Genomic DNA, 27,214 nt, shown 5'->3' on the forward strand with positions numbered 1-27,214 from the left:
CTGATTGCGCTTTTAGCATTAATACTCAACAAATAAACCATTTTCACAGCATATGTAAATTCGATACTTTTTCATTCTTCGGAAGTTGGAAGCTCATAAAAATAGGTATTGCAGTAAACAAGTATCATACGATTTTTTCGTTATCTTTTCTAATAATTGATCTTGGTCAATAATCTATTTTCATCTATTATCTGTGTTGTTGCAGTTATATATGTGTTAAACGTAATATGACATTGGATATATAGACATAAAGACTGTCAACTTGTTACATGTTACTTCATTGGATCATCGATTTTACCTGAAAGTTCATATTCTAAGAAAAGCCGTAGTTTATTTATTTTTGGTATGAGAGAGCAATCCAGAGATTCTTAATACAGTGATAATGGATACGACATTCATTGCTCCATTATCAAGCTTTGATAAATTAAACTTAACGTTAAGAAATAATAAATATACCCATAATATATCATTTAAGATTGGTGAAAATGACAGTGATGATACTATGAGAGCTGAACACTTTTTACATGTTCTTCAATATCAGTTTCCTCTTTTACATGATATGTGGAAAAACGAACCAGAAATATCATATGGTGTACACATACTGATTGGATTTATAGCTCTGATAGTAGGAACAGGAGGTTTAATAGGAAATTTAATAGTGATTTGTCTTTTTGTGAGGTAAGCAGTTTTACTTGAATATTTTAAAAAGTTTATATGAAATGCTGTACAATCTGCTATGTAGTTAATCCTAAAATTCAAGTTTGCAATTGCAAAATAAAGCGGGATTGTTATTCCAACTGGGAACGCTTGTGTAACATATTTATATCTGTCAAGGTAAGACCCTTTGTTCAAATTGTGAAGAAAGTTCTATTTGTTTCTTTTTTTTTCCTTAAACATATGAAAGATGTATGAAGTGACTTAATTTTCATGCTGCTTATCTTGTTCAGTATCTGTAAGCTGGTGTTGTTGTTGGCAATAACTCTATTAGTTTATTGCAAACATTCAACATGACCATTCTAAAAAGTAGAAACTAAACACAATTGGTATATCAAGCTTTAAAAATAGTTTTAATCCACCACGTTTCTTCGGAAAATTTCTGTACCAATTCATTAATATGACTGTTGACTTCCTTCCGGTTCGTTAATTGATATAATGTAGCGTTTGACTTTGTCATTTTTTATTGGCAACCCCTTTTCAGTTTTCACCTTAAAGTTCGGTATTTTTGTTAATCACTTCTTGCAGATTTGAGAAATTTGAAAAAGAATACAATAGATTGAACAAGCAAAAATGGTAAGTCATAACACTGTATAAAACTATCCAATACTTTATCGTTAATCAAAATCTTCCAAATCCTTAATTTCCGATTTTTTGTTTGTTGTTGACATATTTAATAAAAACTGTATAATTTCTAAAAAGCTTACAAATTACTTTCATATAACTTTTGCACAGATGATTTATTGTATAGAGTCCTACAGACCTTTCTTGTCATACGATTTATCGAATTTCTATAATTTCTGTAAATTTGAACTCCTCAGTCTTCAATTCAGTGCGTAACTGTTGGTTGTATATTACATACAAATATCTCTTTTTCATTTATAGCTTGATTATGTTTGTAAATCTTTGTTTTTTTTTCGTTAAGACTTTCGATGCACTTCATGACTGTTAGATAATGAAAATGTCTGATTTAATTTTTTTGTAATAGACGACGTAAGTGACAGCTGGCAGAGTACATTTTAGCGAATCGATAGGATATTTAAGGTGAACATGTAACACATATCGGCGTCAAATTATAACCAATTTCAACAAAATTGATTAATTATTGCTCATAATAGCTACATATTTACTTATTATATTTTACACACCATAGTAAAATGTGGGGATTATGTAAGGTTATAATGTTAAAATTGCACAATAATGAAATATCATATTTCATAAATTAATTGTGTGTCGAAAGGGATGAATGTTTTGAACAGTAAATTCATCTAATTGATTACAATAAAAAATATATGCTTGTAGCTGAAATTTTATCGTGTTTGAATCTATTTCTTTATCTATCAATAATCTGACATCCCAATATCATCGTACCTTTAGTTTGGTAACAACATTCATGTCAATATTTAAAAAAACATTACATATAAGCAAAACTTTAAAAGTATGCCCAAAATTGATCTTTCCTTAAAATGAAAGTAAAGTAAATATTATTCAACTCATCTTTTAAGACAAGTGGTTCAATTGATTTGGCGCTAAATGGGCTATCAATTCGGTTATAAGGTTAAACTTTCATTCTTATTTTGTAAAAGTAATGACTGGATTCTAGTTTATAATACACACAACTATTGAACTAAAATATAATAAATTATGGTGTTGACTTCACTGGTAAAACAAATACAGTGGTAGATACAAAACTATTAATTTGCGGACACTTGGAACTTTCGAACGAACAAAATATTCAAATTTTCAAACATGTTCAGAATTACATAAAAAGGTCAAACAGATTTCTTATGCCTTGATAGAGCGTTATTATTGCTGACACAGGACGTCATCGTTGTCATCAATCCACAAGTCATCGTCACAGAAGTATACGATTTTTCAAACTTTCTTTTTCCTTTTTTAGTTAGTCTCCTCTTTGTTCACCTATGAAAGCTAGTATTATATTGTATAAACTGTTTGTTTTATTTGCATGTCCATTATATTATACTATTATTGTAACTTTATATTGTATTATGGAGAAGACTTCATAAGTATAATTTACTTGTGTCTAATCCATTTTGCTTTAATTCAGCAAATAAAATATGTTTAAACTAAACAGTGGTGATCAATATTGAAAGGCAAGAAGTTACTTAGCAATCAATAACGTAATTACGAAGAATCACACGTAAAATCGCAGTATATAAATATTAATGAAGTATATTTTACGTTCTATTGTAATCAGTTTCAAAGCGATGGTAGTCAAGATACTAGTAAAAGTAAAATAACAAAATTATCGAGCTTCAAGGACAATTATATATAGAAAGTCCTTATGACAAAATAAAAGTTCAAACACATCAAACGAATGGATAAAAATATTCCAAACTTTATAACTTTATTTAACGCATTTATCCAATCGATTTTTAGATGACAATAAAACAGATACAGTTAGGTCTGTTTCATATATTGACTTTCATCTAGAAACTGACAATAAGAGTCGATTGAAAACAAAATTTTACGACAAAAGAGATGATTTCAACTTTCTAATTGTGAACTTTCTATTTATATGTTGTAACTTTCCAGAGGTTCCTGCATACAAAGTGTATATCAATATATCAGGGCTTGTATTTTCTTTTCCTATCATGATTTCCCTGAAAGAGTATTGCTGCTAATAAGGAAGTTATTCAACCAAGACTTCCAAGTGGTGAAGTTTAAATCTTTCTTTTGTAAGTTTTACGGCCATCACAAGTTGGTTGACCGTTATGGCATATTCGTTTCACAAATCATGGCGTTGCTACAATCCCGTCCCCTTTCCTCAAATGTGCCCTACCAAATTAGACTAGTAATCACGTTTGTACTAAAATCTGCAATACGACAGGTGGCCCTAATGGAACATGATCTAAATATATTATGTGCAAGACATTGGCATGCTAAGAGAAGAAGCTACATGTATAGTATAAATTCGGATGATTAAAGCTTTTTTGTCAGAACATAAAATCTGAAAGCAAACGTGAGATGAATCGCAAAGTCAGTATTACCGTCATAAATTGGAAAATATACACTGTTACAAATGTAATACAGATATAATAGATAAGCTTTCTGTACAAACCTATGCAATACTACAACGTTAATTAATTACAGCACATAATAACACATTTACAAGTAAAGAATACACCATTCCTACGTCTAAATAAAATCTGTAAACAGGCTACGAACCAGAATATATTAATTAATGAAAACCTGTATTTCTGTTAATCATCAAAAACATATTATCACTATCAATACAATTTGTTTCATCAAATAAATGTTGCCTTTCATCCTCCAACGAAAGGACACTTTAGGATTCATCTTCCTAATTATTTTTTACGATAAAATAGACTCGACCTCGTAGATGTAAATTTTCAGGTTCTCCTTGTTTCGAATCTAAAATTGTGCCACTCAACATCAAAATACTTCAATTATATGGATTAAAGACATTTTATTAGAATGTTTTATTGTTTCAGATTCAAAATTTGTCTTAAATAAATCATATGTTCGAAGTTTGCTGCCACCTTTGCTTACCATACTTCTCTCTGCCTGTGAATGGCTTGCCACTGCTCGACCTATGTAATGCACATTCTAGTAATATGATAAAAGCAAATGCGGGAATATCAATATATTCTGTAATGTTACTCAAACAAATATTCTACATAGTACACATAAAATGATTTTCTTGCTGTACATGTAGTTTAAATAATCATAACTGAGGAAACCTAATATGCATGCGGGGTCAAACATGCGCAGTTTAATTTTGTCAGGAATACTGTATTGTACATACATTTGAATATTATTAACTTATGTATATGATTATATAATTAGGGTAAACCCATCATAGTTTCAAGGATTTAAATTCTGTACGCCATATACACGCTTCGTCTACAAAAAACTCATCCGTGCCGCTCGAATTCAAAAGTTAAAAGGGCCGAATAAAGTACGAAGTTGACGAGCATTGAGTATCCATATATCCCGTAAGGTTTTGTCAAATATAGACAATGACATAATTTTTTTAATTGCTAGCGTACTTGTCTTAAATAGATACAGAAGGGGGAGTTCAGCTTACAGATGGTGTTAGATGATACAATCGTGAAAGGAAGAGTGAATAGATTTGTCCTTCGACCAAGAATAAAACCATATTCCGCTTTAATTAGGGGTATTCGAGTATTTCTTTTGCATAAAGTGATATCTTGCTGTTCCAGAGGAATTGGGTTCAACCATTGCTGGAAGAGATCAATAATAACATAAAAGCAAATCACTCTCTTGTATGGGTACACTTTCAATTGTAAAAACGTTTCCTCTGTTGAATAATCTTTCTGTATTTTGTTACTTATAGCAAAGTAAAAGAGAGGCGAAAGATACTTACGGGACATTCAACCTCATAAGTTGCAAACTGAAACGCCATTGCAAAAACGACAGAGACCAAAGGATAAACAACTGTACACAAAACACAAACAAAGAAAACCAAAGACTGAGCAACGAAAACCAAACGAAAATCAAGGTCTCAAAATATCTCAAGGGTATGCACATCCTGTTTCGCATGTGACACCCGTCGTGGTGCTCAAGTAAGAACCATACCGATGATAAGTCTGATTTAATAGGTTAAATTCGGGGAAACGAAAACGGGGTTGTGGTTACGACAACTGGAACATATCCATCTTCATATGTGAAACAAATATTCTAATACGGTCAATCAACTCGTAATGATGTCTGTAAAAGTTACAAAAGGATGTGTCAACTTCACCACTTGCAACTCTTGTTTAAATTGTTTCAATGTGAGATAAAACCCTCTTTCAATGAAATCTAGATTGGAATTATAAGTCTTGGTATATTGTATAAACTCAGAGATATAAGAGTATGCACACGCTATTGTGATGTTGCTACATAGAAATGGAAAGTTTAAATTGGAAAACTGAAATCATCTATCTTGTTATAAAGTTTTGTTTTGTTACAAAGTCTGGTATTCAGTGGTTGTCGATAATTCAGGTCTGCCATAATTCTAGTTTTCTAATTTTTTTCACATTTTACATCTTGACCGTCAATGACAGAGATTTCAAAACTTACTGTTATTCATCTTTTTTTGTCACATTAAGCTTATAAGTAAGGTCTCACGATGCTATATAATATAAAAGAAATGTTTTACATAATTTTATCCTATTAATGATCCATAACTGCACATTGGGATATTCCGTGCGGGTTATGTTCTTGATGTTGAATACAAGTAATGTAGGAGTTAACCCACCAATGCTACAACCGATGCATTACATTTATATCTTAATATCTCAATGCGCGGGTATAAAGAAAATAAGATATGTTTATTTAAAACCTTTATACACAAAAACAGTACTAATAAGCTCATGCTCGTATGTTGTGTTGTTTCAGCACTGACCTACGTTATGACAGTCTTGACCGCTCACATACATGTTTAACCTGGCACATTTCTGTAGTACCACCTACCAAAAGTTGGGAACTTGTTATCCAATGGTTCTTGTTTGTTTATGTTTGGCACACATCTTTTTGTAAATTGTATTGATATACATGAGATCGGTTTTTTCCTCCATTTAAATATTTCACATTCTACATGTCAGTGCCTTTTATCGCTGATCATATAATTTTTTCTCATTTTTGAAGGGTCGAGCAATGACCTATAATTGTTTTAACCATTTGAACTCTAGTGGATCTTTGTCTCAATCAAATCAATACCTCATCTTCTTATTTATATGTTTATGTGACAAAAATGTCTAATTAACTATCAATCCATGATAACAAGATCAATTCAGAATGTCTATCGTTATAATTCACAATGGGGTCAGTCATCGATGCAGTATAAATCGGAAATTAATTTAGCAAACAGGAGAAAGTGTAATTGTACAGGAGAATATGCCACCATATTCCATCTTTGTAATTGTCCTGGACACATCTCGCTGCTCTTGTTTTATGGACTTCTAAATCGCTTTAATCTTTTCTTGACTTGATAGATCGATCCAAACTGTACAAGCATATTTCAGTGTGAGTAAAAGGATACGTTGCTGCTTTTACACCTTAGATGCCTTTAGTTTTCGGTTGATAAATTCCAAATTGAACAAATTGAATGTCTTATTTCTTTTGATTGTGATGTTGTCAATTTATCTATCACTAGCTTATGTGTCGTTAATGGTTACTCGTAGGTATATACTGACTTTACCGTCGAGTGAATGTCCATGGAGCGTGTATAATGTCTCAAACTTTTGTTTGCCCTTTTTTGTGTTATTTCTATATATCTATTTGTATGTATTGCCATTTATTGATCGGCTTCCAATCTTCTAAGGATGTTGGGTCTTTGAGAAAAATAACATTGTTTGGTCTGATTGTTGAAAAAGGAAATCGCCTGCAAAAAGTTTTATGTCTGGTGACGCTTCTGTTTTGCCATATCATTGCTGACCTAGAGATTCACGAGCTGTGCATTTAGAGAGTAAGGTTACTTTCGAATAGATCTATAGGAGCAAAACAAGTTCCTTGATTAGCGCTCTAGTTTATGAAGCGAAAAAAACGAATATCAAGCATTATGATATTTATTTCTATCGACCAACAATAAAGTATGATTGTCTTTGCTTTATCTTGACAAATCTCTATGATTATTATATTGACATGCTTTATCTTGAGAGATTATCTTTAAGTATAGAAACCGAAATAATTTAAACTTTCATGATCAAATATTACGATCAATATTTATAAATAGTCATATTCGTGATAACTGATAAAATAACGTCGAATATCGTGTCACGAGATATATAAACTTTTAAGTATCTTCAAAGAAATTAGAGAGAGCAGATGAAATATTGAAATCAAGTATTGTGATAAAATGTGTAAATTATTATTAAAGTTAAAGTGGTAAACAACAGCAATATTGACGATTCTTTGTTGCATTCAATATTAACGAGATGGAGAGATGTATGCGCTTAAAACAATTTTAGCCATAACATCTGTTAATAGTAGAACGTTAACTATTAACTCAAAGGTTTGCAGTTGAGTTAAAAACCTTCCTAAAGAACTGTTTTTCTTTTTTCACTTATCAATATCATTGTCATGCTCACATTATACTTTTTATAGATACTCGACAAATCTAAATTGTTTCATAAAATGAATAAACAACGAGATTGAATAGACAATGGAACATCTATTTCGAAGATATGGGTTACATATAAGATAACATGAGATACAAATAGCTTTGCTTTGAAAATTATTACGCCCTAAAATCGGTTAGTTGAACAACTGTAGTTATAAAGTTCACAGGTTTGTAAAGTTAATTAGGATGTCGACCTTCCTACAGTACTGTTTTTTTTTCTTTTTAATTATAAATATTATAATCATTACTCGAATTTTACTCTTGATACTTGATTCAGCAAAGTTAAAAAGTTAAAAATTTGCTGAAACCGAGTTAACCATAGCATTTTATCTCTAAATTATATTTACAAGTAAGAAAAATAGAATGACCAATGCTTCCGTTTAATGTTAGGGGAAAGTCAATAGTCTTGTTGGTGTCAATTAGATATGACAGTCCTGTGATCGATAATATTAATTATGATGTATCGTTTCATGTCAACATATATCTGATAATTATAAGAAATCACATGTAAACGTTTAATGAGACAGCTACTACAAACGTGATAACAGAACTATGCTCTCGTCTAACCATATTAAGATTCACTCTCTAGTTATGGAGTAAGATACGTTAAGTTAGTTTTTTTTTTGTGTTCTTTAAGACGTCATTGCAATGTCAAAACTAATGAATTGTTAAAATTAAATGTATTTGTCCTGAAACAGATGTAGAAATACGAGCAACGTCCACACCCACCCCACCCCACCCCCAAAATTAAAAAAAAGTTTACGAATGCACATTTTACAAAAAACAATTAGTGATTTCTTACAGAAAAAAATTTAATGACCACCTGAAAGATTATTATGTTGTATTTATAAAAAAAAAAATATTTGGGAATCCGAGGTTAAAAAGGGCTGATCAAACCTACGCCTATATATGTTTTTTGACAAGATAGGATATTGTCAGGAATAAACTTAAGGGGGCTTGCGGTTCTAAATGATTTTTTTTTATTTAATATAGGATTTCGCTATATTTTTCTATAAATGAACTTTATCTTATACTTAATGGAAAAATGAAATAAAAAAATGGGGTCACCGTTCATTTACGCTCACAATCTGCCTTCAAAAGAAGCATACATTTTGGTCAATATCCTTTTTTTTCTGTTGATCTAATAGGAGAAATAACGGTAATATCAAAATAAAAAAAGAACTAAATTACAGAAATCGCTTAAATTTAACAATAATTTAGTTTGTGTACAGCTTATTCGAAAACAACAATAAAAGATATAGGTCACCGATGATTTTAAAAAAATATTTCAATTTTAATGCCAAACAATGGCATTTTTGCACCAAAGGGAGATAACTTGGAGCTTTTTCAATGATATCTACATTTTAAAAGTCACCTGGGGTCAACACGAATTATTTTTTTGGAATGATTTTTGTACCATATGATAAAGTAACAACTACTAGAGGTAATTAATAAAATTTGTAATGAAAAATAAATGTTTAGTTTTTTTCTAAAAATCTTATACCCGCGAGCATCCTTAAGTTAATTTCCAACAGTTAAACATTCAAGTTAACCATCCGCACTCTTACAAGATACGTTTTTTGTCTGAAGGGGACCTCTCTTGATGTTTTGCAATAACACAAATATGTGCTCCCACATTATATCACAGATAAAACATTTGATTCCTGGTTGAACTATAATTAAACATGTATATTGGATTTTATCTAGCTATCAACATAAAGTACTGTATAACTATGGTTTTATGACTAAGAATGGACATAAAAGCTATAAATAAATGTGCTGCTGATTTGTAGATCATATCTTGCTTTAAAGCAAAAACTGATAACGGCGGCTTATTTGCAAGGTTGAAAAACATATCGATATCTATATATTGACTGTGTTTTTGTAAAAATAAAATGTTTTTGTGAATGTCGCAGACTGACCTTCATTCAGACAAATAACATTTAGCTGTTAAAATTTTGCACAACAGCAGTGTTTGATCGTGTTTTTGTCCAATCAATTATAATAATTTCTTACAATTTATCAGTTTAAACATTATTTTGCTAATTATAAGTATCTTTCAAACAGTAAAGAAGTTAATAAACATCAATCTAAGAAAAAAATAAATGTATGTCTTTTTTATCTTTCACAATTTAAGAATGGGATGAAATTCAAAACGGAACAAAACCAATTAAACATATTTGCATACAAGATATGTTCGTGATCACCTCACTTATTTACGCATAAAAACACGAGTTTCCAATAATATATAAACTTAAAGAGTTGAAGATTTGGAATTTGTATAAGTAGAAATTTAGTTTATGCACCAATTATTGTAAACCATCACTAGCGTTAAGCTTGACATTAAGTTAAGGCAACAGTGGTATGCCGCGGTTCAAATGTCATTAATCGATTAGAGGAAAAACTAATCCGGGATTCAAACTAAATCCGAAGGAAACGCGTCAACGTGAAGAGGAAAACAATGACACAACAGAAACACTCAAGTGCAATAACAAACAAACGACAATGCAAAATACATAAAAACGAACATATTAGATATCAATTGGCTTGTTCCTGACCTGTTAAAAAAAATAATTGGTTGAACTGGTTTAATGACTAGCCAAACCGCGCTCTTTATCTATTCATTTTTCAACTGATTAGTTTGCCGTATCTTGAAACATATTGGTATTTGGTACATGCATTAATTTGATAATTAGCTTTTTTTGACACTTATCCTCAATTTAGAAGTTGAAAATAAAAAGTTGTTATAATTAATTTTCTAACTGTTTTTCTTTCGCTTTTTATGTTTTTATTTATATCATAGAAATAAAATAACAGTATTATTTTAAACTTTTATATTAATTTTATTATCTATAAATCATTTAGAATCTCTGTAATAAAAAATGTTGCAGGGACCCATTTAACCTTTCCTGCAATATTTTGCATTTTATTGGCGTCATGACTTTAATTAATATTCCTGCTTCAAACATAACGCGCATTCGTTTTTTCAGAACCAGAAGTGCCATTTGAGCAAGATTCCGTTAAAAATCATACAAATATTTGTTAAATGTAGCAAACTCAAATATTGTTTATCAATTAATTATCATGTTTATCTGATAGGATATATGTTATTATGCAACTAAAGTTTGCAGTGATGTAGAGGGAATAAACAGATACAGAACTATAATCATTATTCTATATTTAATTCCTTTGATTCGCCTTTCATGAAAATATGTATAATTTCTCCGTCTTCCATTACGTTCTGAAACTATTTTAATTGGTTCCGTTTTTCTCATTCGTTCACTTTCTTCATTTACCGTATTCATTCCAGAAATTTTATATAAAAGGTGTCTGATCTTCCAAATTAAAACTAAGAAATGGAATGATAAGGCCAGGTTTGTGGTCCCTTAAATCAGCTTTCTTTTCAAATTGATCAAAAACCATTAGATGATCGCAATGCAAGGGTAATTCGAAAAATAAATATTTGAGTACATATTTTAGATTGTGAAAAACTTGGAAATAACGTGTAAATCGTAAGATAATGTCGTTGATATTTGGATTGATCAACTTCCTTTCCTTTCCATATAGCTGTTTGTGTAATTAACAAAGAACTATCAACCAATACAATTATTGTAAACGATTGATGTAATGAAAATGACTTTGAACTTGAACAACACAAACAAATTCTTTACCAGTAATAATTTATTCAAAATACTGTTTTATTTCGTCGTCATACTAATACCAGTTAATCGTCCACCATAGTATGTTTAGGTATCGGCTTAAAAACTACACCACAGAAAAACGATCGAAAGCGCCATTTTATTTTTCGACTTTAATTAGTTTATAATTGCCAATGTTTCACACCCACGCTTAAGGTAAATTGTAAAAGTTCGGAAGGCAATAGTTTCCGTACATTGTGGCAGATCTTATAATTGATTGATTGATGTGTTGATTGGTCGATGTGTGCAAATAACAAGCCAGTTCTAAAAATTTTCAGGACGAGATAAAACAAATAATTGGTACAATTTGAAAAGCTAATTTCTGGAAAATGGGTAAACATATTTGTATCCCATTAACGATCTCCCCTTCCCCCTACCGTATTGGCATTAATCAACAATATCATCGACCAGTTGAAGGGAGGGGGATTAAAAAAGACATTATGGAAGAGCATTTTTTATAAAGATGAGATAGTTGCTTTAACTGTTTAAATCGTTTTACACAAATCATTGTTTTGACGCTTTATAGCTTAACAGTTCGGTGTGAGACAAGGCTTCTTGTTGAATGGTCTACTTTGACCTGTAATTGTTTTCATGTATACTACTGTGACATGGATGGAGTGTTGCTTCATTTGCACACATATAAAATCTTCTTATTTGTAGTTGATAATATATATATATATAAGTAAAAGGCAGAACGATATGGCATGATGCCAATGAAATCAGTATTTTAATATCTTACACCCGAGATGCATTTCTTCTATAACAGACTCACCAGTGACACACGAATAAAAAAAAGTTAAAAGTCCAAATATACTACGAAGTTGTAGAACATTGAGGACCCGAAATTCCTAAGGGTTTTGTAAAATAAAGCTAGGGTTATCTATTTCTGGGTAAAACAAATCGCAAGTGTCTAGTAAAAATACACATTTTATTACACAGTTAATTTACAATCATGTCAACATTGAAGTCCTGACTGCATGTACTTGGCTAGCAGTCATCAAGTTTATTTCATTGACCATTTATGGCTTAGAACATTGCAAGTAAAGAATCAACACCAATCAATAACCTGCAAATACTCGTAGGTTATAACACTATATTATAGTCAAATTAGTGATATTAAAAAGACATTAGACAGTAAATCAGTTCAATACCTAATTAACCAACATATTGTGAAGGACATTTCTCAAATGACGCATTGCTGCCATTCCAGGTAGAATCTACATATTAGTAAAATTCTCTTATATACATGTAAATCAAAACAGATAGAAAGGCTTTATATAAAGTATGACATGCATACATGTGTAACTAGCGACAAATTTATAGCAAATAAGGAACAACAATCATTTTTTTTTCTTTTTAATGTCTTTTATAATTATTACTATTATCATTAGTATTACAAGAAATAAAACTGTAGCTTTCTACGGTAACACTGTTTGTAAAGCTACCATATTGAGGAATTGGTCATTCAAATCTGTGTTTAAGCTTAATAATTATTTCGGGAAAGGTTATTATTATAATATCGCTTATTTACAAGAATACTGAAAATGGATTTTTTTTAATTTAAAAAAAAAAAAAAAAAATTGAGATTGTACAAGATCACTATGTCCATGCTGTAGAATATTTTTTTTTTAAATTTTTAAATGTAAACTTTTTGAGAAAAAACGACATGCTGTTTATCAGAAGAGTAATTACATTGTGTTTGCTAAGGTTGATAAGATCATTCCATGATTAGACATATCTTGTTGTTTCTTCTGTGTTTATGTTACGTGTTATACACGCGTTCTTTTATATATACTAGTATATAGTTTTGTGTTTTCCTGTACTTGTCTTTATTGTATTTTCTTTATGTAGGTAATATGGATTGTCTAATCAATGTTCGAGAAGTTAAGATCTAAAAGGGTTAGCCCCGTCAAATGTGTTAGTGCTTACTCCACAAATAAAATCGTCAGGAGTTGGCGTTGACCATGACATTATCTTTATATGATAAAAAGTCGTTATTTGCATAAACTAACTTGAAAAAAGGCAGATATTAGCTTGTTTTCTCGTAGAAACACCACAAATACATAACTCCGAGTGAATATCAAAACTGAAAGTACCTTACACAAATTGGCAAAATCAAAATCTCAAACCTATCAAACGAATGGATGAACTGTCAAATTTCCGGACTTGGTACAGCCATTGTCTGGAGTATTTTAATTTTTACATTAAAAGGTTTTTCGTAACTTAAGTGAAGTCAGTTTGGCCTAAGACGAAAGTTGTATCAATATCAAATATGCCATGCATTTGGGTTTCTTTTTATTTTTACTGCCGTTTCTGTTGTTTGTGCTATGTGGTTTTATTAGAATGCGTTTCCGTGCCTGTGGTGGATGTCTTTATATTATACAGTCTTTTACGTCATTTGGTATCTGGTCGAGATTTCGTTGACTTCCATACCACAACTCTCTAATTTTTATATTGACATTATTCCTAATAAAGTAAAAGAATTATCGATCCTTTCGTATTTTATAAATCATAATACAAGGAGATGTGAGATATACATCATTAAAACAGAAACTCGAAGACATCCTTTTTTTATTCAAATCGTCGTTTTCGACAATACATCAATTATAATACTACATTACACACAATAACCATGATTTTTAATTAAAAAAAAAGATATCAAATATACAAATGAAATAAACAATCCATCTGTAAATAAATTCACACCTACATCCCTGAACAAATGATTTTTTTTAATATCTTTAAATCTGCTTTTTATTATTTGTTTCAACTATGAAGATGAGAATGCCGATCTTTTTTCTTTATATTAGATACTTTTCTCATTTGATGTAAACATCAAAAGAGGATAATGTCGTAGATTTATTGTATATTAAAAACACTAAACAATTATACTATAATCCATATACTGAACGTTGAACAGCAGTACCATTGACCTTTAAAATGTTTCATTAAATCTTTTGGTTATAAATTATTAATTATCCATCTCCATATGTCAAAAGACGATGTTTTGCAAAAAATAATTTTCGAATATTTTGTGTTTTCCCCTACATCACATTTTTGGAATGTTGGGTCCTCAATGCTCTTCAACTATGTAATTGTTTGGCTTTATAACTTTTTGATCAAAGCGTCATTGATGATTCTTATGTACAAGAAACGCGCGTCTGGCGTATTTAAAAGTTATAATCCTTGCACATTTTATAACTGTTGGACAAGTTATTCAAACATCATCGACAACATTTTTGTTTGTGTATATATCTAAATACAAATCTCTTTTTTGTTTTCCATTGAGTCGGGTTTTTTTTTATACTTACATGACAATACAGATGAATTATAAAATGTCTATAACAATTGATCAACTGTTCTATCATAATACAAACAAAACATCAGAGATAAGTATCTGTCCATTATACCTCGTTAACAATAAGAACATTTTGAATATGAAACCATCCTTGGCTTATTGATCATAGATAAAAAAAAAAATGTTTTAATTCATTAACAAAGAATCAAAACAAAACGAAAAGTTCTACTGCCCATCAATATGGATTGCTTTTTAAAATATAAATATTGTATCCGTTAGGTAGCTGTTCTTATTGAATTTGAAATACATTATATTTCATTCTTTTCTTGATGGAGGTTAATTGTTTCTTGGTGTCTTTTAAATACTAGAGTACATGATCAGGTCTATGACTGATTACAAGGTAATTATCATCATGCGATTTACATAGATACTTAGTTGCATAAATATATAGGAATTCTATTAGTCTACAGAAATCAAATCTGACAGAAAATATGGAAGATTATTATCATTAATGATTTGTTCATCCTGTAGTGTTCAAAAAGGTCAAAAACCTCATGGCATATTGTCTGTTAATATCAGTTTTTGTATGAAACGTCTATTGTGAAGCTTTATTCTTTATATCACTTTTATCGTAATATATAAAGAAAATATATACTTCTTTAATGTGCGGTGTCATTTTTTTAGTTGTGTTTTATTGGTTTGTTAAAATGTTAAAACTGCTTTGATGTGACTCTTTTTTCCCTTGTATACAATATATGCAAAATTCAACAACAAGGAAATAGATCCATTTGTAATATCTATTGGGGAAACAAATAAAATAAATTACTCAGTAAAAAAAACATCTAAAGTGACCTATATGTGTTAACCTTCTATGCTATTTGGTCTCTGGAGGAAGTTGTAACATTGGCAATAATACCATATCTTCCCTTTTCATATATACAGTTTTTAAATATATTTTTTCAGTGTGAATGCAATTGTCCTTTCGATGAGCGATATGAAAACAAATGTTTTATATTGAAATTATTTTTTTTCTGCCAACTCCAGAAAATACTACGAGAATCTTAAGCTTTAGTCATGACGTTGTCAGTTTATTTTCAATCTATGAGATCGACTGTCCCTCTGGTAGCTTTTGTCCCTCTTTTAAGACGATGTTAACATCTTGACAACTATAAAACAATGTCGTTTGGTTCTGACGGAGAGTTGTCTCATCTGCAATCATAGCACATACATTTTATTTTATCAATTATTCACACCTTTTCTCATAATAATTAAACCAGATATAGTAACACTACAACATGAATATTGTTCTCACGTTTAGTTTGACAAAAAACACACCTTTTTCACAATGTTTTGACATTAGAAACGTATAGTTGTAAAATCTTAATAGAAGGTATAGCAAACTAGATTTTTTAAAATATAATTACACGATACAATTGATAAAATGCTTAAGAAATTACAACATTTTAAAATGTTTATCAAGAATTAGTATAAACAACACGACGGGTATGACTAGTGTAGCATGGGGCACCTGCGTTCATCACTGCTTTGGTTTAAGTTGCTCCAAATTAATGTTTATGAGTAGAGTATGTTGACAGTTGTATCTAAAAACAAAATAATTGGCCGATTGATGCCTTGTGTTTTGTCTGCTGGTTTTGAATGTCTATTTTGGTATCATATCCCTGATTCAAATAACAATAACAATGTCTGCACATTGTGTACAATAATTATTTTTTTTCATTCCAGGTATAAAAGTTTACGACGATCTGCAAACCTCTTTGTTTTGAATTTAGCAGTGGGTGATACACTACTTATAGTTGCAAATGTTCCATTGTTAGTGATTTCAAGTTTCCGTGCACAATGGATAGGTGGAGTTATGGGTAAGAATAAACAAAATTGAAAGTAGATGTTTATGTTTCCGAAAATACTTATATATACATACATAGTATTCTCACAAAGATTGAATAATGACATGTTGAACTTAGCATAACAAAACAAAAATATAAACCAAACGAAAAGAGATACGAAAGATACCAGAGGGACATTCAAACTCATAAGTCAAAAATAAACTGACAACGCAGTGGCTTAGAAAAATATAAAACCAAATGACAAATAATAGAATAACTCATATCTGAACAACACGGACCCAACCTGAAACCTGCTCGACATGTGGAATCCGTCGTGTATCGAAGTATTGACTAAACAGTATTTGCAGTTACATTAAGTAACTAAAAGCTAGCTAATAGGTGAGAAATACCTCAGGAGACAATAAAATATCAACAACAATAGACAACACTATGGTAAAAAAAATAAAACGACGAAATGAAGGAAAGACTGAGCAACATGAAATCCATAAACAAAAACGATGTTGACCCCAAGTGCTCTTGTTGTCCATTGTCACTATACGATAAACCAGCCCTATTCAAATGCGTTCTATCATTTTGATTTTAATATAACAATTTCAAATACGAATACTGGTGTAGGATTATCGCTTGCGAGGTTCCTCCTTTTAAACAGACTCCTAAATATGTGACACGTTAAACTAATTTTTAAAATCTCAAACCATGTTCTTTTTTATAAATTAGTGGATAAACAAAAACGAAAGAAAGTTACAGCAAAAAAAAATCCAATTGATCCTAAAATAGATGTAAAATAAAAATTATCAGTGAAAAATAAGAAGTATTATATCTATTCTTTTTCTTTAATATCGGTTGCTTAACTTAATAATATAATTCCAACAGTGTTATCAGTAACTTTACAACCAATTGAATAATCGAAATGACGAAAACAAAACCCATTAAGTATCGAAACACTTGAAATTAGCAAATTGATTTGCAATCTAAAACATACCAGATATAAACACAGTATAAGTTCAACCATCATCTATAAGTTTATTAAACAATGTGAAAATCTCCATTCGTATTCAGGGAAAAAAGTGATATAGTCTAAATATCATTTAGCTGATAGGGTGATACAGCAGATTGTTACCCCGATAAATCATTGTCAAACGAGGCTAAGCCAAGATTGACAATGCTTTTTTGATGGCAACCAATATGCTCTACCATCTTCTCAGCTATGTGTTTTTCGATTTAGTAAACTAAATTCCCTTTCATTATTGTCTCTTACGGTTGAATTTTAAATTCAAAATATTTTACTATGACGGCACGTACATAACAACGTTTAAGGTTTTCGAAAAATCAACAGAAGTGAGGCAAGATGTGCTTTTTTAATAGACAGTCAACGAACAAGTTATGTGTCAAAACGTGGAATTTAATCATTGTCTTTAATTACATGGTGTTCATTCAATTCATTGTCATTCAGATTACCAGTTTTTGAATGGTCTTCACCAGAGGGTGACATTTATATGAAAAAAGTCTCCCGCTCAGACATGGGATAGAGTAAATGTCAGGCATTTCAACGTGAAGCATTATAAAAACCAACATGTCATGATCGCTAATTTCTAAACCACCAAAATATATAGCAATATTAACACATAGTCAATATTTCGTTTCAGGTTGTCACCTTTTTGCATTCTTTGGTGGACTTTCCGGTTTCGTATCTATAAATACACTGACTGTGCTAGCCATAGAGCGTTGTGTTGTTATCACGTGTCATCTTACCTATAACAACAGACTATCGAATCCAGGAGTTGTTTTATTATGTGTCATTGTATGGATATATTCATTAATATGGTCAATTCTACCGTATTTTGGTTGGGGAGGACACATGATGGAGGGGTCAAGGACATCGTGTACATTTGATTACTTCACAAAAACTATTAACAACAGAATGTATGTGATATGTTTAATAGTGTTTTGTTTTGTGTTACAATTGATTATAATATCTTTATCATATCTGAAAATTGTGACAGTGGTATTTTCCCGTCAACACGAGATTTCGCACTCGAAATCAAACTCTAAAGCGGTATGCTTGCGGGTTTCATCAAGTAAAGACAGACTAAAGGTCGAATGGCGTGCTACAAAAGCTGCGATGATCCTTGTTGTGGTATTTTGCATTTCCTGGACACCTTACGCTATCATTGCTTTGATTGGCCAGTTTAGCGATACGTCAATCATTACCCCGCTGTCGTCTGCTTTACCTGGGCTATTCGCTAAAATGTCTTCATTTTTTAACCCAATTATCTATACGTTATTACATTCAAAGTATAGAAAAATGATAAGAAGCATTTTTCAAAATTCAGGAGACGCGACATATAGAAACAACTCAAATAATACTCAAAACATGAAATTAAATTTTGACAGAGACAGCAATTCCAGCCCAAACATGGGAATGATTAGCAGAAGTAGAAGTACAACTGTACTATGACCTTTTCATTCAACATGAACTAATTTTCATACACGATTGTTTCGTGAATTTACAAAGGTCAGCATTGGATTTATGTACTGAATTTAATATTTACATGTTTGAAAATGCCAACAGTGCTAAAAGCAGTTGATATATTCATTTAGTATCGCGCATGTTCTATACTTATGATGTATTATAAAATCAGTTCGACTGAAAATGTAAAAGAAATAGCAGAGAAAAATTCAAATGTGAAACAAACATATATACTTTTGTTTTGTTTTTCTAACTGCTATAGTTTGTAATGTAATTTTATATCACTCTTGCCTACATATAAGTTCTTCAAAGACACGAGTCGTGTTAATTGATAGAAAATGTAGTAACACCTGATTCCAAAATTAGGGGCTGTTAAAGTATTACTACATATATCGTGTTAAATTTTCGTTGCTAAACATTGATTTTTCTTTTTTTTTCATTATATTTCGTTGATTCCTTTGTTTTTTCATAGGAAGTTGTATGAGGTTTTTTTATTTTATATCAATTATAATCTTTTTCCAAATTTTCTTATTTCCTCTATTGGATATGTTCCAATTGTTGTGACTACAATTTTTCCCTCGGTTCTCAAATTGTAGAATGAAACTTTTCAACAGATTTTGCACTTGCATGAGCAAGACAAGAGGTACTGCTCACCCTTTTGGAGAATCTAATGATTCGTATTACTCAAACTATAGTTTACTATGTAAATGGGAGGCTAAAGATGCCAAAGTACATTCAAACTCCTTATCTGCAAATAAAAGGCACTGCCTTAAAAGAAATAAAAAACAACAAACAACAGTAAAAATTTGACAACATGAACCCAAAAAAAACCGGAGGTGGTGTCAATTGTCTCTAAATGGTAAACATGTAACACGCGTCGTAGAATTATTTTTATAATATTGTGTATACCTTTTGGTCTTTTCTATGTTTAGCAGAAGGGCGTTATCTCCTTCAACTTGTGAGTTTGAATGTATCCTTGATATCGTCTGTATCTTTTGTATACATGTATTTCATGTACTGATTCAGCTATGAACCCAAATTGAAGAACATGTATTAATAGGATAAAATTCTTGAAATGTGATCAAATTATTGTTAATTTGTTGTTATGTTGTATGTTATTTGTTATATTCACAAATCTATTTTGTTTTAATAATGAAAACAACGAACTTTGATTTACGTTGTAATATTGTTACAGTGTTTTGTGAAACTAAAATTCGTCTTCAATTTCTATTATTTGTATCTTTTTAACTTTAAACTATGTGTACACAGTAAAATTTCCCCCGTTATACAAGACCCCTTCACAATAAAGGCAATAGTAGTTAACCGCTGTTTGAAATTCATAAATCGTTTGAGAAAAAACAAATCCAGGTTATAAGCTAGAAGTGAGGGAAACACATAAAATATAAGAGGAAAACAACACACAACAGAAACACTTAAATGCAATACACACAGAAACGAACTATAATATAACAAAAGCCATTTTTTTCCTTACTTGGTACAGGACATTTTAAGTCAAAATGGCGGGTTGGACCTGGTTTTGTGGCAAGCCTAACATTCAGCTTTTTTTGTTATACAAGCAAGAGAAAGGAAACTGTTATCGTGGAATGAACCTAAATGTGTTGTCTTAAAGTCAATCTGAAAATTCCTGTTTCAAATACCTTGCTAGCTGAACGGTGAAGTCCTTATTAGGATACGTATGAGGGGGCTAGGTAAACTACCCTCCTTTAAGAGTAGACTAGTAATCTACATGTTTGTAGAACTAGACTACTCCGTCGAACCACATGGCGATTAAATAAAAATAATCAGCAGGTCAGGAAAGGGATACATCAAATAAAAATTAGAGAAAAATGATTATCAAACACCATATACGATTTGTTATTAAGAGGATTAAATGGTAAAAAAGAGGATTTACAAAATCGCTTATCTTTGTATTACAAAATGTAATACACTATAGAAATGTAAGGTCGACATCAATATTTGCCTTACATTTATGTACACAATTATCCTGTTACTGTAGGTGACAAGGACTTCTTGGATATCAATGGATTAGTAAAAGTACGTTAGACAAAGACGTAATAATCATTAGAGGCATGCTTAAATTTCAGAAATTAAGATTTCTAGCGTTAAACTAATTGACATGTTGTTTTTTTTTTAACATTTGCTAGATCAGTGATCCCAGCACGATTGTCAAATGGCAAAATCAAACCATCAAACTCTTCAAACAAAAGAATAGATTTTAGAAGGATTTAACATTGTACGTAGCGTCGCTTACCAATGATAAATTTAATGTTAACCATATTCTAGTGATCTCCATAGAGAAGGAGAACTACTATTTAATGACTTTAACGGTCGAATATAACAAAGATAACAATGATGTATGATTGCCACTGAAACAGATATTCAGAAAAGTTCAAACTTATAAATGGAAATAAGCATTTATTATAGGTAACGGCCTTCAACAATGAGCCAAACTTATATCTTGAAGTCAGTTATGAATGACCACGTCATGGGTCTCCAAGAGTAATATTTGAAGCATGAAGTAATTCGCTTACATTCAAACCTTGAAAACTACAACTACATTCTTGTCGATGAAAACAGGATTAAAATTGTGTATGCCCGTTGCGCGTTTTGTTCTTAAAACACTTATCAGTGACGCTCGAATAAATCAAAATTAAAGTAAGTTATGATATGTTATGATATGGTGTCAGTGTTTCTATATCTTTCACCTACCTAATAGCACAACTGAAATAACCATATAGAAACATATTCTTATTTCAATGATGTGTTTTCTTTCTTCTTTGTCGCCTTCGTTTGATTATTAAATTTTAAATGATTTTATAGACATTTTATTATCACAACACAGGTTTTGTCGTGAGTTCATCGTTCTGTTGATAAGTTCAAAACAGCATCTTCACGACTGTGCCCATTTTTAAACATGTTTTAATGTAACTTTTAAACGCATTCTTATATCCTTCACACATGATGTTAGCTTATTCTGGCATGTTATTGGTCATAATACAAATTGTCAAAGTATTCAATTTCCTAAATGATTGATAGCATAGCTTTTTATGGAAACTCCGGTGTTTCCCTAATTTGATTTTTGACTTTCCCATTTATCGTCACTATACTATATGAACAATGAAGCACTGACCAGTAAACTCAATGATCAATACGTAAGATTCAGATTATCCGTTCCGTATTTGAGGTTACCGTTAGTCTCGCCCTAGTGATAACGTTTACTGCGAGATTTTGCGTTATTATGGGCATGTTTTGTGTCAAAGCACATGTATATAATGTACGTCATGTAAAATTATTATGATAGTTTTTGAGCGGTAAAGCTTCGAAAAGAAGCATGGTGAATTTTCACTGCATAGCGGAGGGTTGCTCCAACGATTCACGAAAGAAACATAATGCTGTAAAGTATCCTGATATGATTTTAAATGGATGTATCGTCGACTTTCATGTACTTCCTTCAGTCATAAAGAATCCTAAACTAAGGAAGCTCTGGTTGTCTCAGATAAGAAGGGAAGGGTTTAATCCCGATCCAAATTGTCACTGGCATGCACTTTGCTCCCGTCACTTTATTGAAGGAAGACCTACGAAGGAAAATGCAGTCCCAACCCTATTTGCCTACAACAACTACAAAACTGGAACACCAAGAGACACCAAGAACAGTACCTTACGTCCCATTGAACAAGTGATATTGACAACACAGTAAGTAACAAATAGTTGAAATTAGTGTCCTCTTTCTTTTTCATTCTTCAATATATTTTTGTCTTGTTTGCCTATTATGATGAAACAGTAAAAGAAAATTGTGTGTGTGTTTGGGGGGGGGGTAGATGTTAGTCCCTTTTATCTGTTTAAAAGAGGCGGAAATTACCCCTCTTATGTCCACGAGGCTCCAAGATAATTAGCTTTGACAACTTAAAAAATGGTTTTCATGTTCACGAACAGTGTTTTTTTAAATATTGGACTGTATGCACATGAAGATATATTTATTTTTTAATATACATGTATATATATATTTTACAGACCAGCAAACATTGTTACAGTTTCACAACTGCCAAAAGTACCAAGACAAAAGAATAACATACCAGATATTCCAGGTAATTTTAAGTAAAACTAAAAAAAATTGATGTTATGACTGAATAGTCAGTGTGCCACCATGGTACTGTTGTAAATCAGAGGGAGCTACTTGTAATTGAACCAAGGAACATAGGGGTCAGTCTATTGTATGACTGCATGTTCTGATAGGCATATATATATATATAAAGTGCATGGACGGTTTTCATAATTTAATTTAACAATAATAATTGTGATTAATCAGTCAATGACGACATAAAATCAATTAGTAAACAATGCTAAAATAACAATTATAATATTATTCTAATTAAAATACAAATATAAAAGTCATATATTAAATTTAAAACAATTTATCTTCACAATTTCAAGATAAAATAATTGCCAATATTATTTTATCACAAAATAAACCTAACTTCAAAAACAAAATTTAAAAAGTATTTTGAAAAGATAGATATGAGTCTCAGATTAATTTTGTCTGCACACTACATGTACACCATCAACTGGCATACTGGTGGACAGTCGTTAAAGGTCCAGTAGAAAAGATATGTGTTCTGAGAGTTATGGCTCTTAAGTATTATGTATTATGTATTACATTGCATATGTTCTTTCGTGCACACCTTATATTTATATATATTATATATCTCTTGTAAAATTCTTATATTGGTGTAAAATTGTGTATATATGTATCCTATTTATAAGCTGTATTGCTTTCGGAATAAAGTATTATTATTAAACATATGGTTCTAGTTGGCCTTTATAAAATGATTAACTACATTTTTGTACTACAACTTTCTAAATTACATGCACATTTTGTACGTTTAATTCTTTAAAATCGACCAGTCTATGATCCTGACTGATGTACATTGTAGTCAAATAATTCTAATTTAAATGGTACATATTTACTTACTTTCAGTAATTTCCTACATTGAAAAGCCAAGTTTGGACCACACTTATTGCACTAGCACTGAAGTTAGTGAAGATGTCTCCATTGAGGAAAAATGTGCGATATTAATTGAAAATAGCAACGCTTTAGAGGTACGAAATTAATTGGGATTTTATTTGATATTGAAAATTCCTCCATTGGATATAAGAGTCAAAAGCCATGAAAAAGATATTTTTTAATCTTATGAACTATAGAAATAATATGTATTTCAATCAAAAATTGATTTGTTTTAATTTATTATATGGCAGTTCATACATAAAAAATGATATAATGTAAGAAGCAAGGTGCTTTTATATTCAAATTAGTACATCAATATTAAATATGATCTATTCAAACATTTTACTAAATATATAATTACTTTTAAAATTTGTAATCCAACATGAACATGTTGAAATATAGTATTACATGTAAATGGGTTTTTTAAGTCATTTTACCATATAACTGTATTTCATTCTGAACATGCATGAAATATTTGCCACTGAAATTGAATGTTAAGCAACCAAAAATCAATCAATCTTTTATTGTTAACAACTTGACTTAAGTAAACAAAAAATACAAAAACAATTTCATAAATTGTTTGCCTTGATTTATATATTTATAATTATTACTTTTTTTCACAGCAAAAATGTCAAAGATATGAGACAGATAATAACCAGCTACAGAAGCAAGTTAAATTGCTACAAGTTGAACTTCATGCTACCAAAGAGGAAAATAAAGTTTTAAATGAGAAGTTTAATAATACAGATGAACTGCTTAAGGACAAACTTGTTGAAAAGTTGACTAAATCAAATAGTAATGTTAAATGTTTTCTTGGACTGCCAAGTATTTCAATGCTTTTTGGAATTTTTAAATTATTAGAAGGACATGCTTCAAAAATGAAATACTGGATGGGTCCCGACTCAAGTGACGGTAAAAGATGGCAAGTAAATAATAAGAAAAAACCTGGTGCTTCAAGGAAATTGACTTTTTTTGAAGAGTTTGTTATAACTCTTTTGAGATTGAGGCTAGGACTAAACACATATGTGTTGTCTCTTTTGTTTGGTGTTTCACAGTCAACAATTAGCAGGGTTTTCACGACTTGGATATCTTTAATGGCACAATGTTTAGGACCACTTATTAAATGGCCATCTAAAGAAAAGATTAAAAAACACATGCCTCTATCATTTCGTAGAAAATATCCTAACACTCGTGTAATCATCGATGCTACTGAATTTTATGTGCAGAGACCAAGAAACCCAACAGCACAGTCAAAAACGTGGTCAAATTACAAGTCAAAGAACACTTTTAAAACGCTTGTAGGTATAACACCAAATGGAGCTTTTTCGTTTATATCTGACTTATGGACTGGTAACATTTCTGATAGGAGCATTACTGAAAGAAGTGGATTCATTGATCTGATTGAAAAGGGGGATCATGTAATGGCTGACCGAGGTTTTTTAATCAAAGACTTATTATTATCAAAAGGTGCCACCTTAAATATGCCACCATTTACCAGACCATGTAAACATGGAAAAGGACGATGTCTTACGGCAAAGGAGATTAAGGAATCAAAATCCATAGCCTCTTTGAGAATACATGTAGAAAGATCAATCCAGAGACTGAAATCTTATAAATTCTTAAGTGGTGTTATGCCAATAAATTCACTTTCTGTAGCTAATCAGGCTCTTAAGGTTGCAGGATTTTTTTGTAACCTGATGAAACCATTAGTTCAAAAGTTATAAAACGTGTTTTGTTTTATAAATCATTGGAAATTTATTTGACATATATATTAATTAAAGGAGCAATGATTGGCAATTTTTTTTTCCAGTGTTTCTTTTTTTCTTTTATGATTCATGTTAATACTACAAATTATATTCCTTGATTAAAAAAAATCAACAGCTTAATATTAAAGAGAATTATTCTGTTCTAAAATTTTCTTTCAAAAACTGATAAGTAGTGGAAATATGGCTTTATCGTGTATTGTCAAAACTAACAGATGTACACGTCTAGGCACAACAGTAGGTTATCTCCCATTTGAAAGAGTTGTCTTTTATAAATTTAGAAGAATAGAGACTATTTAGCATATATCATAAGTTGTCTTAAAATAAAAGATGATATTTATTATGTTTAATATTGTTTATTTTAGTTATGTTTAATCAAATTAAATTATATAACCAAACTTTATCACTGTTTTATTTCGTGAATTGTAATGAACTTCAAACAAAGTATTCAACTGATACAAAATATACATGTGGAATTCTAACGTCTATACTAGCAGAATTTTTGGTAGAACATATGAACTGTAGAATGATGCAAGTTTTGGTAAAACATTAGACCAAAATTGTTCATCAAATGGTATTCGCTCATGATGTACACCTTTAAAAGTAAATAATACAAAATCACACCATTTTCTTTTAGTAACTGCAAGCTGACATTGAATTTGACAGTAATACGGAGATGTGTCATTTCTCTTCATTAGTGGGGTATCATTTTCTATGTGAAAGTTTGTTTTGTCTAAACAAGCAGCATTGATTGGAGTTTCTTCTGAAAATTTAAACGGACATTTTATTTCCAAACAACCTTGTCCACAGCATTTACACTCTAGTAAACCATCAGGAGAGCAACCTAAGTAAGGACTGTTGTTGTCAATTACAAACCCAGATAATTTACATTCTAAACTATCATGCAAGTTTTTTTTGTCATGAAGATAAGACTCTCTAGCAACATGTTCAAATTTTTTTCCATGTCTTAAAGCAGGCAAGTCTGAATTAACACTGTTTGCAAGACCTAAAATGAGTTTGACTAGATGGCCATCAGGGTTTCTTCCTGTAAAATGAAGACAACTATATAAAATGGAAGCTGTTATTCTGCCATGTCTCTGATAAAACCACAAATCACTATCACTCTGACTGATGGTCTTTTCGAATATATCAGTGAAATAATTATCAGGGATATTTCTATGTATGTGCTCAATAAAAGATTCAAGTGAATCATCTGACGAATTATCATTATTAAATTGTGTTGCTAGATCTAGTATGTTGACAGGCAGGCAC

The 27,214-nt window shown here is 30.7% G+C and overlaps 2 protein-coding genes across 2 annotated transcripts; both read left to right on the forward strand.

Moving 5' to 3' along the window:
- The first annotated feature begins 295 nt into the window (after positions 1-295).
- Positions 296-20,257, forward strand: LOC134726990 (rhodopsin, GQ-coupled-like). The gene is made up of 3 exons (XM_063591377.1): positions 296-678; positions 16,565-16,698; positions 18,333-20,257. Exons 1-3 carry the CDS (start codon positions 383-385, stop codon positions 19,142-19,144), a joined length of 1,242 nt encoding a protein of 413 aa, XP_063447447.1. The 5' UTR covers positions 296-382; the 3' UTR covers positions 19,145-20,257.
- Positions 20,258-22,353: 2,096 nt separating this feature from the next.
- On the forward strand, positions 22,354-26,239 carry LOC134725000 (uncharacterized). Its single transcript, XM_063588444.1, has 4 exons — positions 22,354-22,870; positions 23,189-23,262; positions 24,153-24,274; positions 24,803-26,239. The coding sequence occupies exons 1-4, from the start codon at positions 22,509-22,511 to the stop codon at positions 25,901-25,903; spliced, it is 1,659 nt and encodes a 552-aa protein (XP_063444514.1). The 5' UTR covers positions 22,354-22,508; the 3' UTR covers positions 25,904-26,239.
- Positions 26,240-27,214: the final 975 nt, after the last annotated feature.

The sequence above is a fragment of the Mytilus trossulus genome, chromosome 7, assembly GCF_036588685.1.
Source record: "Mytilus trossulus isolate FHL-02 chromosome 7, PNRI_Mtr1.1.1.hap1, whole genome shotgun sequence".
In the NCBI taxonomy this organism is placed as follows: Eukaryota; Metazoa; Mollusca; class Bivalvia; order Mytilida; family Mytilidae; genus Mytilus; species Mytilus trossulus.

Excerpts from the sequence above, each read along its gene's own strand:
- LOC134725000 (XM_063588444.1), top strand. The coding sequence starts at position 22,509 with ATGGTGAATTTTCACTGCATAGCGGAGGGTTGCTCCAACGATTCACGA. Across the intron at positions 22,871-23,188 it reads CAAGTGATATTGACAACACA|ACCAGCAAACATTGTTACAG; the intron begins GTAAGTAACAAA and ends TATATTTTACAG. Across the intron at positions 24,275-24,802 it reads AAAATAGCAACGCTTTAGAG|CAAAAATGTCAAAGATATGA; the intron begins GTACGAAATTAA and ends TTTTTTTCACAG.
- LOC134726990 (XM_063591377.1), top strand. The coding sequence starts at position 383 with ATGGATACGACATTCATTGCTCCATTATCAAGCTTTGATAAATTAAAC. Across the intron at positions 679-16,564 it reads GTGATTTGTCTTTTTGTGAG|GTATAAAAGTTTACGACGAT; the intron begins GTAAGCAGTTTT and ends TTTTCATTCCAG. Across the intron at positions 16,699-18,332 it reads ATGGATAGGTGGAGTTATGG|GTTGTCACCTTTTTGCATTC; the intron begins GTAAGAATAAAC and ends ATTTCGTTTCAG.